General features: G+C 38.2%; 4 protein-coding genes across 7 annotated transcripts in view; 2 read left to right on the forward strand and 2 right to left on the reverse strand.

The window, feature by feature from the left end:
- The window catches only part of LOC105273825 (BMP and activin membrane-bound inhibitor homolog), a 15,285-nt gene extending 6,655 nt beyond the window's left edge, over window positions 1-8,630 (forward strand). Inside the window, exons 2-3 of the mRNA XM_011316482.1 lie at window positions 6,200-6,472; window positions 7,282-8,630. Coding sequence (XP_011314784.1) covers window positions 6,200-6,472; window positions 7,282-7,535 — 527 coding nt within the window. The 3' untranslated portion in view covers window positions 7,536-8,630. The remainder of the gene's footprint in view (window positions 1-6,199; window positions 6,473-7,281) is intronic.
- Window positions 8,631-8,872: 242 nt separating this feature from the next.
- On the reverse strand, window positions 8,873-11,441 carry DCP1 (decapping protein 1). The gene is made up of 4 exons (XM_011316484.1): window positions 11,011-11,441; window positions 10,328-10,766; window positions 9,755-10,222; window positions 8,873-9,625 (listed from the first exon to the last, which is right to left on the reverse strand). The coding sequence occupies exons 1-4, from the start codon at window positions 11,217-11,219 to the stop codon at window positions 9,242-9,244; spliced, it is 1,500 nt and encodes a 499-aa protein (XP_011314786.1). The 5' UTR covers window positions 11,220-11,441; the 3' UTR covers window positions 8,873-9,241.
- A 939-nt stretch (window positions 11,442-12,380) lies between these two features.
- On the forward strand, window positions 12,381-15,649 carry Dd (CTD nuclear envelope phosphatase 1-like protein dullard). Of its 3 annotated transcripts, XM_011316486.1 has the most exons (6): window positions 12,385-12,755; window positions 12,867-13,039; window positions 13,300-13,366; window positions 13,431-13,632; window positions 13,871-14,088; window positions 14,184-15,649. In XM_011316486.1, the coding sequence occupies exons 2-6, from the start codon at window positions 12,941-12,943 to the stop codon at window positions 14,327-14,329; spliced, it is 732 nt and encodes a 243-aa protein (XP_011314788.1). In that variant the 5' UTR covers window positions 12,385-12,755; window positions 12,867-12,940; the 3' UTR covers window positions 14,330-15,649. The 3 variants fall into 3 exon arrangements, with proteins under 3 accessions (XP_011314789.1, XP_011314788.1, XP_011314787.1); XM_011316487.1 differs by having other exon boundaries at window positions 12,381-13,030; XM_011316485.1 differs by having other exon boundaries at window positions 12,385-13,039.
- Window positions 15,650-15,767: 118 nt separating this feature from the next.
- Pex14 (peroxin 14) lies at window positions 15,768-17,694 on the reverse strand. Of its 2 annotated transcripts, none has more exons than XM_011316488.1 (3): window positions 17,452-17,694; window positions 16,629-16,925; window positions 15,768-16,547 (listed from the first exon to the last, which is right to left on the reverse strand). In XM_011316488.1, the coding sequence occupies exons 1-3, from the start codon at window positions 17,500-17,502 to the stop codon at window positions 16,149-16,151; spliced, it is 747 nt and encodes a 248-aa protein (XP_011314790.1). In that variant the 5' UTR covers window positions 17,503-17,694; the 3' UTR covers window positions 15,768-16,148. The 2 variants fall into 2 exon arrangements, with proteins under 2 accessions (XP_011314790.1, XP_011314791.1); XM_011316489.1 differs by lacking the exon at window positions 17,452-17,694 and adding an exon at window positions 17,199-17,372.
- Window positions 17,695-17,824: the final 130 nt, after the last annotated feature.

Below are 17,824 nucleotides of genomic sequence, written 5' to 3' on the forward strand. Positions count from 1 at the left end.
TGACATCTGTCATTAAATGTCCGCTCATTATTATTTAATTGTTATTTAATTCCCGAGGCTAATCCTCATTGTTCTTAATGATTTTCTGTCGCCATTTTTCCATCATTTTTTTGTGTTAATATCTCGGAGTGTCTGAAAATGAAATTAAATTGAACAACGTTTCGATTTGTCAATTTTTCATTAGACCCTGAATGCCTGAATACTTCATTTCCCGAATTTCTGAATGAATTCGAACCTATGACATCTATCATTAAATGTCTGCTCATTATTATCTAATTGTTATTTAATTCCCGAGGCTATAATCCTCATTGTTCTTAATGATTTTCTGTCGCCATTTTTCCATCAATTTTCTGTGTTAATATCCCGGAGTGTCTGAAAATGAAATTAAATTGAACAACATTTCGATTTGTTGATTTTTCATTAGGCCCTGAATACCTAAATTCCCGAATTCCTGATTGCATTCGAACCTTTGACATCCGTCATTAAATGTCCGCTCATTATTATTTAATTATTATTTAATTCCCGAGGCTAATCCTCATTGTTCTTGATGATTGCAAAAGGAAAACCGGCCGGCGATTATTATTTCCACGTGAAAATTGTATCGGTTTTTTGGAATTAATCAGCCGAAGGGAAGATGGCGGCAAAAATAGAAGTACAAAATGGAAGACCCGTGCGCCCGCCACGTGTGTAATTTAGAGCAATTTGGCAATTGCATATAATTGATGACGTTCGGTTCCCCCTTTTACTTTCGTAGAAGAATCTCGGGTATATCCATTTGAGTCTCTCTCCGTCGGCAATTTTTTTCTCTTCCCATCTCTTTTTTTTTTAAGTACGGGCTAATCACCGGTTTTCGACTCTGACGTTGGCAGGAACCTGTCTTCTAAAACTCCACTGAAAATACCGACATCCCGATGTATATATATACATAGGCATTCCCATAATGGATACCTGGGACAGTCGAGGTCCCGAAAAAAAAACGGTAGAAGCCCTGTGGGAGCAGCCCTCCCACTTCCAAGAACACAATCTCTCTTACCCTATTGTTCTTGCTAATTGCCACCCTCGTGGTGGACCCAGGTACAGAAAGCTTATACCAAATAGCTCTCAAAATTGCCAGTCCTACGAAATTTCATTATTTATCCCTAAAATTACAGTTCAAACCGATTTCTACTGAAAAAACACCTCAAAAACATTTGCACGACCCATTTTCTATCACTACAGGATGTGAAAACTCCAATTCTCCTCCCCATCCCCACACATTTTGGAAGACAAAAAAAAAGCCCATCGGGCCCATAATTGCATGACCAGGCCCTACATTCTCCTTGCAATCAATTATTCGACGTGACAATTCCAAAAAACTTTCAAAATTTCCCAAGAAAGCAAAATGCCCAGAACAATAGCCCCAACGAATCGTTGAGAATTTACGGGAGAATTTTCCTGGAGAAATCGACCATGTAATGAGTCCCCAGGCCAAGGTCAAGGGTCTTATCATCGTCAATATCTCCCCCCCCCCCCGTGCCGAACCGAGTAGATTTGATTTACAACTTGTAGACATTTCCTATTACCCCCTCCCCCCTTCAATCTGCTAATTTCTGGAGCTATCAATGGGCCCGATCTCTCAAAAATCAAAAGCCACGTTCCCGATGCTTATAAACCCGTCCAGTATAAATAAACCTCTAACCACATCTAGCTCTCATGGGGGCAGCCCCCTCCAAAAAAAACCCATCTAATGGCCCCCTTTTTATCCCCTCCCTTTATCTCCCCGCTAACCGGGCCCAACGTGGGGCCCAACGTGGGACCGATGCCCGAACGAACGTCTCGCAAAACCCCGGGAGTTGAAAGAAAGAGGAACACACGAAATACAACAAGGAACCTGAATTATCCAACGAATGCCAAACGGGAAGGGACAAATAAAAATTGAGGGACAAATAAAACAAAGGGACTTATCCAGTACAAAGGGACTTCTTCGGAGGATCGATGCCGAGAAATAAATGGGGGAGAGAAGAATTTTGTCCGGAATCATCGACTCCTCCCATCGTTTTATGTCGAATTCCAAAATTGATAATTGATAATAGATAATGATAATAAATCATCTGGTGAAAAAATCAGAAAAAATCAGAGGATTTTTCACTTGTTTTTTTATGTTTAATTAATTATTTAAATTATTGCATAGCTGTTGAAATATTTACGAACCTAACTAGCAAATTCATTACTTGCGGTTGAATATTAATTATTAATTAATAATTGCTTTTATGTGCATGCTGTCCTTGAACAGGTATGAAAATAGCGAACAGCAAGTGATAGAAAATCATTTAAATCGTTGGCATCAAGCCCCAAGTTTATATCTGCTATTTAATGTTGTTTAATAATTCAAAAATGACTGGGAGTATGTAACCAATAGGGGGGCTGAGGTCAGGACTCAAAAGAGACCGGATCTGAGAACAGAAAATGTTCGAGTCCCTGGCAATAAAATTCCTGGGCCCCCCGTCGAGGAACTCCAGAAGGCATCTGTCCCCTCCTCCCCCCCCCCTTTATCCTTTTTTTTTAATTCTCCTGTGCAATGGCTTATTATCTCCTCTTCGTTACCGTTTTTATTAATCATCAAAGACTCTCTCCATCGCGTGTTTATCGGGGTTTTTTCGGTGAGAGGATGGGGGACGGAAATAGATGGAGAGTCATGTGGAAGTACGTGGATGAATGCTGGGAATCATCTCGAAATACATATTCACGACTTTCGCTGAGAATAGATTATTGAATTTTTGCGCTTGAGGAATGCCGTGGGAATACTTTGGGGCTCATGATAATTGGAGTAATTAAACAGTTGGAGATATTAGGACAACATGTTGATATCTTTTCATCAACACCACTAATCAAGTCAACAGAACCGTCGAAACTATATAATCCGGATATTAATTTTTGTGGTACCCGCCTGAAAATGTCACTTTTCGTCGCACCATGTATAAAGTAACACTTTACAAACCACCCACGTGCGCAGACTCCGACTTTTCCCATATTCTGATTAAAAATAGGATTTATCCTCGAATAGTAGATTTCGGAACAAGTGCGGAAAATTGACTTTTGACGTGTTGGAGGTTTATAGCACGAACCGAAGACGAGGCGATAATTATATTACAATATAATATAGGCACGCGAAGCGAAGCGGAGCGTGTTTGAAAAGTTACTTTTCCGCACACGGTGATGAAACAGTTATTTTCAGTCTCAGCCCGAATATGTGATATGTTTTCCGCGGCCCAACTTTAACAACTGGGAAACGCGATTTTATGGAAACTGTGTTTTCCAGACATCCGTCTGAAAAAATAGTGTTTTACGCACTTGTACTACAATATACTATATTACTTACAAATTTAAACAAAAAATGTGCGTGGAGTGGATAATGGCGTAGATGTAAGTACGAATAGTACAAGTAAATAGAGTGAATAATTGGTATTGGACAGGAAGAAATACTTGTGTTGCAATTGGAGAAATTGGTGATACGTTGCAATATGACAATCAGATGAAAAGACCAACAACAGCCCTGAGGCAACCTGTTGAGCTTCCGCAGTGTGTAAAATACGACAGCCATTCGTATTTCATCCCAGACATTCACCACCGGAGTTTTGCTAATGGAATTGAGACGACACAGATTCTTCTCTCTTCCTCATTCGGTCCTTCCTCGAATCTCTAAGGATTGTATTCACACAGATTCGTATCACAGGCACGTGCTGCATCAGCCAAACTCGACATTTACATCAGCTCCAAAGCCCTTTTCAAAAAAAAAAATTAAAAATGAAAAAACCTCACCATAATTTCTCGTCCTCATTCCAGTCTCAATTAGAACCAGACCACATCAATTGATTCAAGTTTCGCAATCCCACGAATTACATCAAATAGAAATATCTCAAATATCCAAAAGCTGTCGGAAAAATTGGAGTATAAAAAATAGAGTACTAACTCATTTTGCACATAACAAAATGCAAAACCATAATTTTGCAGTGGTTTATTTAATTTATATTGAGTACATAAACATAATTTTCATTTATTAACTGGAATTCAATGATATATAAATTTATGAGGCAATGTGAAACTTTCTCTTGAAGTCTCTCGGATTGGAGGAACTCTGTGGAGTCTGTTAGCCATCAGAAAAATTGTTTATGCGGCTATTTGAAGAGTTAAGCAACAAAATAATACGTTGGGCATAGGGACTAGATGATGGTAGTTTCTTGGTAGTTTTATGACTTGATGTTGTTAATGGTGGCTGGGGTATTGAGAAGCTGCGCACTTTGTGCGTCAAGATATATTCAAGTAGGCTCGTTGTACTTTACCTTCTAATTGCACATGGGGTACGGTTGTTACGTGAGATCTCGGTAAATTGACGCTTTCTAACCCTCGGGCAGCTGCCAGTTATCTCGGGTGGTTAATAAAATTTTTTTGCTATAAAAAATTTAATGAGTCTCGCTCATTTCTGAGGTGTAGCTATGACAGGGAGTGAGAAAGAGGCGTTGTCTGCACTTTTCTTATTTATTATTTTTAAAACACTCAGATTAATATTTTCCAAACAATTTTCTATTTTACGAATATATTTTCTATAGCTTGTGCTTTTTTTAATATAAATTAAAGGCCATATTTTTTGGATAGGAAAATGGGTGGATATGATAAGTAGATTAATTTTCATTGTTTGGGTAATTAAACAAAGAATATACAGAGACACATTGAGTGACTGCCTTTTTAAAAATTAAAAAAACAATGTGACTGTTTTTGCCACATAGTTTAGTTTATTAAAAAAAAATGATTTAATTATATTAATTTGATGTTTTAAACTAAAAACAAAAACACAAAAATCTATATATATATATATTACAATTTTTTTTATTTCGTTTCAAATGTAATAAATAATCAAGATTATCTGGGCCTTACGTTTTATGACAGCTATTAGAGACATTTTGGATCTTATCTTTATCGAAAATTCCGAAATGAGGAAATTCGCTGGTTTCATATTATTCAGAAAAATTTTAAATTCCAGACGTATAGTGTATGTACAATATAATATACATATTAAAAATATTGAATTGTCCAGGTCAATTCCTACATATATTTATTTATATTCGTCGTAGTCATGCCGATCAAAACCGGCGAGGTAAAAAAGAGGCCGAAAACTGTGCGATGGGTAAAAAATGAGATAGAAGCCAGAGTCGTAGGGGCTCTTGTCGGAAAATAATTAATATGCCGTGGACGCATAACTAACGGCCCCACGAAGAAGTCTGTTTGTTTTCGGATATTTCCTCTCTCTCTCGGGCACTCGACCTCCTGCTGTTCCTCTCCATCGGGGATAAGAGACGAGAAATGCCGAGGCAAAAGGTCTCTCTCCATCCCAACGAAAAAATACATCGAATGCCTCCACAGATTCAGTGCTGTCCTCCTTCCGCACTCCATCCTCTTTTTTTCCTTTTTTTTCCTTCTTTTCCTTTTTTCAATTTTCGTTTTTTTTCCTCTTTTTTTCTTTTCATTTGCCTCTCGTTTCATCGGCCTCTTTCTCTCGAATAGAGGGAGAAGTAGCCGCCGGCAGCAGAATTCCTCCCTCTACCATATATTTCTCCTCAAGCCTTAATCTTTTTCTTGTGACTCGACTGTTTTAGCGTCTTCTTCTTGTTCCTCTTTCCTCCAACATTTCTCATTTATTTTTCCAACTTTTTTTTGCTTAATTCACCGATGGTAAACTGGCGAATCGCCGCTGGGGCCTTATTAGCGGGGGATAGAGATGGATGAAGTAATGATGAGGGGGTTTTTGTTGGAGAAAGTTTATGTGATGTGTTTGGACGGATTTGAGGGACATCATGGGGGAATTAAATGTGATTAGTCATGGATTTTAGAGAGAGGGAATTTTTAATGAGAAGTGTCAGTGGGTTTGTTCGGTGACAGCATCGACAGCTGTTTGGGGGATTGGTAAATCAAAAAAAATTCATTTCCATTCACTGAATTGAAATTTCGTTCAAGAACTTGCAACTGGTGTTCAGCCAGGTATTCACATATTGTATACATAATTGATTATATTATTTTATGGGGATTATATTATTTTATGGGGATTATAGTATATTATTGAATGAATCGTCAATAATTTTGCAGAGCTCTTTGGATATTATTAGTCATATATTTCAGGACAGATTGAATGGTTTAGCTTGACGTGAGTGGTTTATCATGTTGACAGGATCAACAGGTGGTCGTGAGGTCAGGTGCTACTGCAACCAACCGGAATGTGTACCGCAAGGCTACATGTGCCGTGGAAGAGGATGTTTTACGGGATTGCCATCCAGCACTAATCCATTGGTTGTGAGACCCGAGCACAGTGTTTACAATGGCTGCCTCGAAGAGAGCTTCAAGGAAAAACGCTGTCCTCCTGGCTTCCTCTGCTGCGATCAGGATCTCTGCAATCACGTTGACAGTCCTGCTGTCATGAGCAGGCTCAATAAGACACTTCAAGGTTTGTATTTCCGCTAAAATCATCACCAATTTTCCTCATTTCCCTCAATCCTCACGATAACAGATCAAATCCAGGAAATTTTCCGGGAATAGCTCTCAATGGAAGGAAAATAGCGAAATTTTTGAATAACCTTTTTTGCAGTTCTCATTCTATTCTAAAAGCAGGATTGTCAATTTCACGGTTGATATTCGGATCGTTTTGATAAATTTCGTGACAGTTTGGGTCAACGATCGACGGGAAAACCCGGAGGAGACGATCAATCAAAAATTCATTCGTGTATCAGCAATGATAGCGTGAGCATTGAAGTTCAAGAGCGAATTCAGTTTTAACAAAAGCGTCAGCCAATCTCCACGTCGGTTGTTAGTCACTTAGCTAAATCTCCGGTTATCAATCGGTTTCATCTACCAATTATAATAATACTTCAACTAAACTCTGTGCATCACCGCATTGCTCTAAACCAAAGAGTATTCGTGAAATATATATTTTATGAAGTTTAACGGTATTTTTTTCGGACCTCACCGAGAATTCTTTCCATCCACCTCACCTGCAACAAGTTTCTGCGAAAATTCTGCTGTCTTAAGATGGAAGATATTTACGGAAAACACTCGCTAATTTCTGTAGTTTAAGAGCAATCTCGTAGATCCTCTCTTTGTGGAGATAATATACTGAAACATGAGATTTTATTTGAAAGATCTCAAGAGCCGAGCCAATTATCCAGTAATTCCCTGGAGATTCCAAAAATTCCCCTGATTAAGAGATTAACGACAATATTTTTTTGCTGATGACTCATTCTCCCCTTTTTCCTCCAGTTCTAGTCGGCGATCAAAGGGCATTTCTGGGACCGATCGAGCCAACGGGGCAGACGTCGAGGACAGCAGATGGTTGGTTTAAGACAGCGACTATCGCAGTCCCCATATGTGGCTTAATCGTTCTTCTCATTCTCGCGAGTCTTGCGATAAGACTTCTTCAGCCTCTGCCAACGCAATCTGACAAATTGGGCCCCCACAGGACACCGGACAATGCACCACCTCTCCTGGGCTCTCCAAAAATTCCCCTCGTCTAATTAAACACCGATAAATAACAGAATATGGATCTGAAGGAATACCCAAAGACTTCACATGACCCCCACTATCAATCGACGGTTTGAGAATCACTCTCAAGAGTTTAAACAACACGAATTAATTAAACAAGAAGCTGGAGAACCCTGTGGCTCCTTGTGGCTGTGAATTTCTATGAGAAAAATTGAAAAATCATCGAGAATGTTAATCACTTACTGTTAATTAATTAATTACTCACGGCAGTAGCAAAGAGGTGAAACGATTCGACGTATTCAGAAATATTATTTTATTATTTTGTTCATTGTGTCTGTTAGATCAGTTAAAATTGAAACAATTGAGTCCTTTTACTTCTGAGCTACTCAGATATTCACTCGCATTTCCCTCGCGGCCGGTTCCGAGATTTCTCCATTTCGATTTCTTTTTGAAGAATCACGGGAGAATTGGAATCTGCGAGAAGATTTATCATTTAGGCTCTTCTAATATATTTCGAGGGATGAAAAAACGACTTTTGTCGATTTCTCAAGAGCTCCCTTCACTCTTTTTTTTTTATTCGTTATTAATTATGCAAATTGTAAATATTCGATTAGGTTTAAGGATGTTTCGTATTTTATTTCTAAGCACCGCGCACTTGATTGTTTTATGCCCTCCTCGGGGAATTTTTAATTCGTCGAGGGGCTGTTGATTTATTACTCACGTTTTCTCGTCACCTTTTGATTCCAATGATTTCACGTGTTAATTTTTTTTTTCTTTTGAGGAAGTAGTGCTTGTCAATTGAAGATCACTAAGTGCCAAGGAGTTTTGTGGAGGGAATTTTTGCACTTGATGGAATTGGATTAATAGATTATTTTGGATCAATTTCTAATTTACCCAAAATAAAACTCCATGAAATGTCTAATATTCCAGAATCAATTCTTCCCATGAAAATTTAACTGAGACTCATTTATTATTACTCAAAGAAAATGTGAAAATCCCTCTGCGCATGTGTAATCGTATTCCATATAATATGCTGGAATATTATATTGTGATAAAATAGTTTAAACAAAAAGGAAAAAGCCAGAAAGCTCGAAAAAAAATAATAATAAACCGAAACGAATTTTTAACCGGTTGTATTCTCATTTATTTTCATCTGTAAATCAAAATAACTCATCACATCCTCATTTTAAGTTCTCCATTTCCCCCACCTCCCACTGTCGTGTCCACATCTCGAGGATGTTTACGTCACAACTCTATAAAATAGACAACGTCTCAACACTTCTCTCATCGTCGATTGCTCGCTCATTAATACCGGAAACAATGATTAAATCGAATTGTAAAACAATTGTCGCCACAACTCGAGGGTTTATTTTTTTGGCATCACAGATTAAAATCCCCACTTCACCCATGATTCGTTACATTCCTGTTGCATTTTCCATCTTTTCATTTTCTTTTTTTATAAAAAATAATGATTCAATTTTTCATTCGTCTCCTCACGAAAAAGAACGAAAATCGGACTTATTTTCCATTTTTTTTCACCTTGTCTCCAGTGTGACCCAAATTTTATCGAAATTTTCTCCACAATTACTTCCACCGGATTTTCCCATTTTATCTCAATTTAATATCATTTTCATGCCCATATCAATCCCATTTCCAACTCCACATCGATTAAAACACCGATCGATCGACTGTAGCCCGCAATAAAAAATAATCACAAAAATAATTGATCGATGGTGATCTATGAGAGGATTTCACTGAAGGACTTGACGTACGCCTCGTGGAGTTTGTTTATGAAGTCTGAATCGTTCTTGAGAAGATAGTTGAAGGCCTGGAGCAGTTGATTCCTGGTGAGGGGCTCCAGTGGTCGGTTGGGGGGTTCCGAGGGGCTGGGGGCCGAGAACATCACTGGAGGAATGAGTGCTGGTGCTGAGGCCACACCGTGTAAATGTCTCGTGGGTGTCTCATCCGGAGTTTGCAGGTAAGCATTTGTCAGAGGTGGGTGAGACCCTGTGGGAGAGGTGAAGCCAGAGGGTTTGCACTCCATTCCCAGATTGACGAAGGACAGAGGGAGAGCAGATATGGCCTCAGGGAGGGAACCTGTCCCCATCGAATCGTCGTGCATCTGCAAACCAAAATTATTTCCCCAATCTAATTCATAAATCATAAAAACTATTTTAATTTTCTCAAATTAATTATCCATAGATAAATTTACTTAGTCACTAATTGTTATTATGAATTGAAAAATACGTACATTCCTCGTGCAATCAATAGACTGTCCCCCAATACTAAAAATTCCATGCCTAGTCGTCTGATTGAGAACACTGGACGGTGTAGTGGGTGACTGTATCCTGTGAAAGCTCATAGAGCCATTTGTATCATTAATACACTTGGATTGTCTCTGGAGTTCCTGTGAGACTGAATTCAACGTGGAAACCACAGATTCCTGTTGTTGAGGCGTCATTTTACTCTGTTTTTTGGGTTTACCAGGCGAGGGACGTTGGGCTATGAACTTCTGGGTGCGAACTATTGCTGGTGGAAGGATTGAGGGAATAGCTGGTTGCAGGGGCTGTGGAGTCGTTGACCTCTGTTGCTTCTCGATGTGTTCAAGGGTGTGAGCTGCTGGGTGAGACATCAGACGTGCCAGGAAGGGCTTTGTCTCACTCACTGCGTGAACACTTGGAGTTGGTTGATCACCAGCTTTGAAGTGTCCTGTATTCACCTAGAGACAGATCAAAATATCATTTATTTTCATTTCAAATGGTAACAGGAGAATTACTCAAAAATTTAGACAAATTTTTTAAATAATTCTTGCAAAATTCCTCACCTTCGCCTTTGCGAAGAAGTCCATTACACTCTGGGACGTGACATCGAGCCCCAGTGGTGCAGAAAGTGGTGTAATATTTCCTTGATTTTCATTGATACTGATATTACCAATTCCATTGCCATCGGATTTTTTCCCTGATCCTTTAGTAGTGTTGAAGTCCTCCTGCGCTTTACTCAGCATACTGAATATATCGACATTATTGGTGGTGGCCTTGGCAGCCTTTTTTCCCTTTCCACCGGAATTCGCCACTGTCTTACGATTCTCATCAGAAACCTTGACGAGTTTATCCAGCATCGAGCCAATTCTCACGCACTCGTCTTTGTCATAAAACCAAATACCGTAGATATTGCATTTTGCATTTCTATACAGCAGAAATGGCTCCTGGAGTTGAAGGTCCAGCCCCTGTGTTACTGGTTCCACCAGATTATTTGTATTCAGGCTGCAAAAATATTATTTATTTCACTCAAGCACTAGTCAACCCCTTATTACTGCATCAAACACATCACCACGGGCAATGAAAATTTATTGCAATAAAAAAAAATTTCACAAAAATTATTCTCAATCTCCAACAAATATGGAGTGTGTTTAGAGACATGTGTGTTTAATTCTCGGAAAAATATCTCTAAAATTATTTTAAAAAATCGTGAATAATCCTGTGGTGATAAAAAATTGGGTTAATTTACCGGTTCATGATCAAGATACTATTGTAGGGCTCTCCTGTTCTCGAGTAAACGAATAATGCCCCCTCGATGTCAGTCTTCTCCCATTCATTGTTGTCAGCATTAAAAGTATAAAGTGCAACATGAGTTGCTGTCTCCAGGATATCCCTGATGTACGGATCAACGCGTTTCAGGGCAGCAACGTTCATCTTCACTTCAGTTAAATCCGTCATCTCTGATTGATTTTCAATGCTCCTGACTACAGCTGTTGTCTTATTTACACTTGGCTTATGATTAGGGGATGTTTTGAGACTATTTTTGTTGTTTTTTCTCTCGTTTTTTATTTTGGAGTAACTGACGTGTTTACGGTACTGAATTTATTTGAGTAACAGAATGAAAATGCTAGGCTATAGCCACGCCAAGCAGCTGCTTCTGGAGGCTGGGAGTATATTCTAGTATCATGGCGGATGATGGCGGATTTCGGGGAAAACAGGTGAGCAGATAGGGGAAGAAATCTGCTTTATCATAAGAACTTGGGAGTTTACAATCGAGCGATTTTTTGAGCGGCGGGAGAAAATCTTTTTATTGGGAATATCCCGGAAAATGTTAGAGATGGAAGATTTTGGTAAAGAACTTTTTTGTTGGCAGGAGGGAAAGCTATAAAAAAGGTTCAATGAAAATTTCTCTATTCTTGCTCATTTTTGAGATATTCGGATAAATATACCCGATTTTTTTTGGGCAAAAGTTTTACGGATTTTTTTTTTTGGACAGGAAATGTAATTTAAACGTCTGTCAAATTTTTAAATCGGCTCGTGGAGCGGAATGAGCGAAATTTCAAAGGATCTGCTTTACCAGTGGGAATTCCGCGGCATTTTCAAACGGCGATCGATCATTTCCGCGCTTTTTCGAGTTTCCCTTCATGTTTTATGGAAAATCTTTCGACTTGAGTTTATTATAGTGATGAGAGATAATTCCAAGGATTTATTGTGATTGATTTTCATAATTTGTTTATTCTCCATCATTCAATGATCACAATAACAAGTTTTCCCGAATTCGGAGACGCGCCAAGAGTTGAGAAAACAGTTGCTCATTCGAATGTCTAATTTTGTAAAATTAGTTATAGTTATTATCTTGTCGAGTTTATTTCTGTAGACGAGTATTAATAATTTGAATGTCAAAATCCGTAAATCTTGGAGGAAGAAAGGCCAACGGTGAGCAAATAATTATCATTCATATGATAATTGAATTATCACTCATTCCATTTGATTATTAATCATAATTTTACGAGTTTACAAGAAAAAAATTTTACGAGTTGAAAAAAAAATTAAACAAAAAAAAAGTAAAATTGACAACTCTTTGAATAAATGAGGGTAATAAAAAAAAACCATATCAATTGATAAAATCAGATTAGACTTGTCATGCGCACCCCCACCCCAGGTAATAAATAAAACCCACACACTGACAAAATGGGTCGATGTGCGAAAAATGGCGGCTTGTGTGCGGTATGGCTAGTGCTCTCGGTATTTATCATCACCAGGCCGTCTCGATCGCCAATTACCCCCAAAAATATCGCCATTTCTTGGATCCCCAGAACGATTCCACAGCCCCTAACAATGTGAATCAACTCCGAAAAAAAACAAAAACAAACAAACAAATTCTAAGTGGAGAATAGCCGTTGGTGTTGTTGAAGAATCGAATTCATCTTGTGCCGAGGATAATGCTATCACCCCGAAGTTAACCCGATTTGTTTACACACGAGTATTTTTGAGGTACGGATTTCCCACGGGAAGAAATAAACAGAGAGTGGAGAGAGTGAGATATTGACAACAGTAGTGAGGGATTTCCTTTTCTTTTGCTTTTTTTTAACTTCATTCTCCAAGTGCCAGGAACAATAGACCATTGACTGGGGTTTGTGCCAGTGCCGGACTTCGGCCCGGTTACTATTATCATAGACATGCTCAAGCAATTGCAGATGGGGATGAGAGCTTTCCTTCTTATGGCTTCCCGCGTGTGGACATGCATCTGCTTTCTGCTCAAGAAGCAGGTTAGAGCCGTAAGTTGGTGCACAGCGCCTGTCATCGTTTTTTCTCATTTTTCACAGTTTTTTTCTGAATTTTTATCAATTTTAACAATGGAAATCATCAGAAGTTGCCATTGTTCGTCATTCATTACCACTATTATCACTATTCTTTCTATATTTCCTTTGTTGTTTCACCAATATCGCTTACAGAAAATTTTTATCTTATCTGAGTACTGAGACCTTCGGTTTGATGGATTGACTGGGATATTGACTCGTTATTTATTTAATTACAGATCTCGCAGATGCAACCAGTGAAATACGAGATCTTCCCACTGTCGCCGTTATCCAGGCACAGACTCAGTAAGGATTTTATTGTATTTTTCTGTGTCCTGGAGTTGTTGTAATTGGGGACCTTTTTTTCTAGGCATAGTAAAGAGAAAAGTGTTAGTGTTAGATCTAGATGAGACGCTGATACACTCACATCACGATGGAGTTGCGAGGCCAACTGTCAGGCCTGGAACGCCTCCTGATTTTGTTCTTAAGGTGACGATAGACCGACATCCGGTCAGATTCTTCGTCCACAAGAGACCGCATGTTGATTTTTTCCTGGATATTGTTAGTCAGTGGTAAGAAATACAAACAATCCTCATTTCTCCCTCCGTAAATCATAAATATCTCGAGAATCGATGAGTTTGCCAAAAAAAACTGACTGCTCATAAAATTCGCGACAAAAAACTTCTCACGACCTAAACCTCTCAATTCCCAAGATATTCAAATTATCTGGAGAGTGATTTTGCATTGGATTCTTCTTTATATTAATTGATGATTGAATTCTCGTGAGTAATTATGAATATTCTTCCTCAGGTATGAGCTCGTAGTGTTCACAGCATCTATGGAGATATACGGTGCAGCAGTTGCTGATAAACTTGACAACAACAGGGGTATATTGAGACGTAGATATTACAGACAACACTGCACTCCTGAAATGGGTTTTTACACCAAGGACCTAGCTGCCATTTGCTCGGATTTGGCTTCTGTTTTCATACTTGATAATAGCCCTGGGGCTTACAGAGCTTATCCGCGTGAGTGCAATCCTAATTTCAATTTTAATTGTATTTTATATTTATTTTTATATTTTATATTAACAAGTGTTTAATGATTTATTGTGGATTTTTAGATAATGCAATACCAATAAAATCGTGGTTTAGTGATGCTGGTGACACAGCTTTGCTAAGTCTCCTTCCAGTTCTGGACGCTCTGCGTTTTACCCAGGACGTGCGCTCAGTACTATCGAGAAATCTACACCTACCTCACACTGGGTAGCTAACTGATCCCATCCCATCATTCAATCGACTCAATTAGACTAGACTAGATAAAAAGAAAAAAACAAAAAACTGAAGGAAGCAAAAATTATTATAATGCAGTTTAGTGTGTCTAATCTTAGGATTAAATACTGTTATTGAAATAGATATAGAACACCCTGATTACGAGAAGATGAGGAAACTATCTTGTTTATTCGTTTATTTTTCTAAATTTTGGGGAGGAAATTCACTGTTGCTGATTTGCTCGAGAGTTCGTAACAGCAAAACTCATTCAGCGAATATCACGAAAATCACTTGACTTAGGCAGAAATGTTATTACAAATTTTTGATGGGCGTGGAATACTCTCTACTTTTTGCCATGGGGACTTTTTCTCTAAATCCACTGGTTTCCGAGATTTTTGTAAAATTGCCAGTACCGAATTTTTTGAGATTTAATAAAGTTGCGAAAAAGAACAAAATGTAGATTGTAAATATCTCGAAAACTCCAGCATTTAGAAGAAAATTCCACAGAACTTTTTTTGTAGCTGCAGAAATTTTCTACAAAAGAAGTCGTATAACTTTTTCTCTCAACCTTCTAGTACCCAAGATATTCCCGAAATGATGAATGAAGTAACAATCAATTCGGTTCTCTCGACAATTAGCTGCTAAACTCTATGAATATTTATTCGAGTTCATACCAATGAAATTGGAAACGTCAGCCAATACTTTCGTCAGCACAAAGCGTCCTAGGATCACAATGAAATCCTCGATTTACCTTTTGTTTATTTATGTACATAATTTAATAAAAAGTAACTTCCTCAATTGATCGAAATAAAAAATTGCATCAGCCAAAGATCGATTTATAAACAAGATATGTTCGTGGAACTCCTGATTACTCTCTTGATTCGATTAATAGTGGATTATATCTGTAATTATTTTCAATGTTTCAAAAAAACTCGTTTGCTCGTTCGTTTGCAATTAAAAACTAAAATATGTAAATTTTTATTTGTACCATCCACCTAGGATGGCTCATAAAATGGTGAAAAGAAGATACTAAGTCACAGATTTTTCTTTTTTTTTAGACAGACTGGTGCAACTCACTGTATCAGTGAGGCACCCGTCCACAATTATGATTAATCTAATGAATAAAGAGTATTAATAAAGTTACATATTGAAATTACATGAAAAAATGGGAAACGAAACATATAAATTTGTTATGAATGTAATTCTTTCAGGAAGAATTTGACTCAGGCAGTCTTGATATGTTCATGGAGTACATGAACATTTATCTACAATCGATTAATTGAATACGAGTGAATAAAATTATAAATTTCCTTTTCAACCATTGGTATATTTATTTGTTCAACGTCGAACCAGACGATCAACTTGAAAATAACGAAGAGATTACGTCACTGCATGGAAAAAATTAATGTTGGGGCAAATGGAAACACTCGTACAAGTAAAAATACTCAATTATTTATTCAATAATAACGAATATCGTCGATAGTTTTTGTGGGAGAAAAAAATTCGCCAAAGAATCCACATTGAGCATATCAATATTCCTCTCACCGTATTATATACAAAAAAAAGTCTAAATTATAGTATAAAATTCATGGCAATCCTCGATTGATGTAAAAATTATAACACAGAGCCGTGACTAAAGTGGAAATCGAATTCAGTGGTGACAGATGATAGAATCAACTCAATGTCCCAGTAAAAAGTCCTCTACTCCTGTCTCTTGAACCTTTTACCTCTGAGATAATTTTGAAAAAACCTAATCAACTTGATTTTCCCAAAGCATGCCATCACTTTTACCTGAACCCCTTGCAATAAATTAAAATCTACTTTGGAGGGTCTTCTCGAATCATCTCGAGGGAGCTGTCAGAGTTGTTGGTGCTACTGCCACTACCACCGTCGTCCTCCCGTTCTGCAGCCTTCTCTCGACTCTGGGTCGAGGCCTCGAGCTGCCAGGGTGGGATGAAAAGTGGAGCACTGGGGAATTGTTTCCTAGAAAGCAGAAGACCCTTGAGACTAGCCAAATCCTGCTTCAACTCCTGAACAAGGTGTGGAATCGTTGCATCTGGGGTTTGGTGCTGGGACATCTTCTTCACACTGCTCTCGACCTTAGAAATGGATTCCTTCATTTCCCTGAGGGAGTCCTTCACAGTTTTGTCCAGGTCCTCCACTGTGTCTTTTATCGAGTCCTTCTTGCGACCGAATAACAGGGGCTGGATGAATTTCTGGGAATTGAAAATTAACAGTGGATTTATTATTCATCAGACTGATAATTTTGAGAAAATATTATATTAAAGGGAATTTACCTTGTAAAACCAGTAAATGCAGTAGAAAGTCGCACCGATTAGTGCAGCAGTATTGAAGTATTCTCTGATCCTGTGGAAGAGCGTGGGTTGCATCACCTGATAGTCGTGTCCTTGGTACACATAATTCTGGGGGATGAGAACACTCGTGAAGTCATTGACTTCTGCGACACCTGCCAGATCACAGGCCTTCCTGATTTCATCCTCGGAGAGACCCTTTCTTCTCAAAAAATCCTGTCTCTGCTTCAAGGGACTAGACGATACCTTTGGATTCTGAAGAAACTTCATAGCTGTGGTAATCTGCACGTTAAATTTTCATCCAAATTACTATTTTTACAATGTTAATTTTTTTAACCTGCAGCGAACTTTATTGCTATTTTAATTTACTTATCATAATGAATTTCTTTCGTCTGAGAATTTCTCACAAAATCTTGTCTCAATATCTCTTTAATAATTTTCTAGATTTAATATTTCTTGCAATTAATCCACTCTATGCGATTCTTCCATAAATTTCAAAAATCTTCCCGAGACTATTATTTTATACAGGAAAAATAAACATTAATGAATATTCACCAAATTCCACGTGAAAATGCGTCTATTCCCTATTGTCCAAAATACAGGAATTCATGGAATGAGATTTTTAAACAATGGTCAATCACTCTCCCGATGCTTGTACATTGACCCCTCATCAATTATTCTACCCTAATGACTCCTGATTGACCCTAGCCCCCCTTTCACCCCCTGCATCAATAATCACTGCACAGAGTTTCAAATAATAAACAATCCCAATGACCTGCAGTTATACAATAAATTAAATAAAACTCACTAGTGCCTCTCTCATCGAGAGGTTATTGTTGCTCCCATCCTGGTCATCCATTGTTTTATATTCCAATGCCAGTGATTGTTATCACGAAAAAACAAGTCTCTCCGGACCCACCGGTTCGTCCACACCTTTTTCCACTTCAATCACAAATTCATTGTGTGTAGACAATTATTCGTTGATTATTAGCTGTTTTTCCAGGTTTTTCATCGTATTTATGAATGAAAGCTCAGAGTGCGCGCGCATTTACCCCCAAGGGGGGAAATCCCACGCGTGGGATTTTCATACGCATCACCCACGCGCACCCGTCGTACGGCAGATAAAAGCGCGGAGAATTTTAAACCGGTATTAATATATTATTTGAATCATAAAATACTAG

This window comes from Fopius arisanus, unplaced genomic scaffold (assembly GCF_000806365.1).
Source record: "Fopius arisanus strain USDA-PBARC FA_bdor unplaced genomic scaffold, ASM80636v1 scaffold00007, whole genome shotgun sequence".
NCBI lineage: Eukaryota > Metazoa > Arthropoda > Insecta > Hymenoptera > Braconidae > Fopius > Fopius arisanus.

What these genes read in the sequence shown, in the direction of transcription:
- Pex14 (XM_011316488.1), bottom strand. Translation starts at nt 17,502, where the DNA reads ATGGATGACCAGGATGGGAGCAACAATAACCTCTCGATGAGAGAGGCA. An exon ending in TCTCGATGAGAGAGGCACTA is followed by an intron (nt 16,926 to 17,451) that starts GTGAGTTTTATT and finishes TTTAACGTGCAG; the next exon opens with ATTACCACAGCTATGAAGTT. An exon ending in GCATTTACTGGTTTTACAAG is followed by an intron (nt 16,548 to 16,628) that starts GTAAATTCCCTT and finishes TTCAATTCCCAG; the next exon opens with AAATTCATCCAGCCCCTGTT.
- DCP1 (XM_011316484.1), bottom strand. Translation starts at nt 11,219, where the DNA reads ATGACGGATTTAACTGAAGTGAAGATGAACGTTGCTGCCCTGAAACGC. An exon ending in AGTATCTTGATCATGAACCG is followed by an intron (nt 10,767 to 11,010) that starts GTAAATTAACCC and finishes ATATTTTTGCAG; the next exon opens with CCTGAATACAAATAATCTGG. An exon ending in ACTTCTTCGCAAAGGCGAAG is followed by an intron (nt 10,223 to 10,327) that starts GTGAGGAATTTT and finishes ATCTGTCTCTAG; the next exon opens with GTGAATACAGGACACTTCAA.
- Dd (XM_011316485.1), top strand. Translation starts at nt 12,941, where the DNA reads ATGCTCAAGCAATTGCAGATGGGGATGAGAGCTTTCCTTCTTATGGCT. An exon ending in TCAAGAAGCAGGTTAGAGCC is followed by an intron (nt 13,040 to 13,299) that starts GTAAGTTGGTGC and finishes ATTTAATTACAG; the next exon opens with ATCTCGCAGATGCAACCAGT. An exon ending in GTTATCCAGGCACAGACTCA is followed by an intron (nt 13,367 to 13,430) that starts GTAAGGATTTTA and finishes CTTTTTTTCTAG; the next exon opens with GCATAGTAAAGAGAAAAGTG.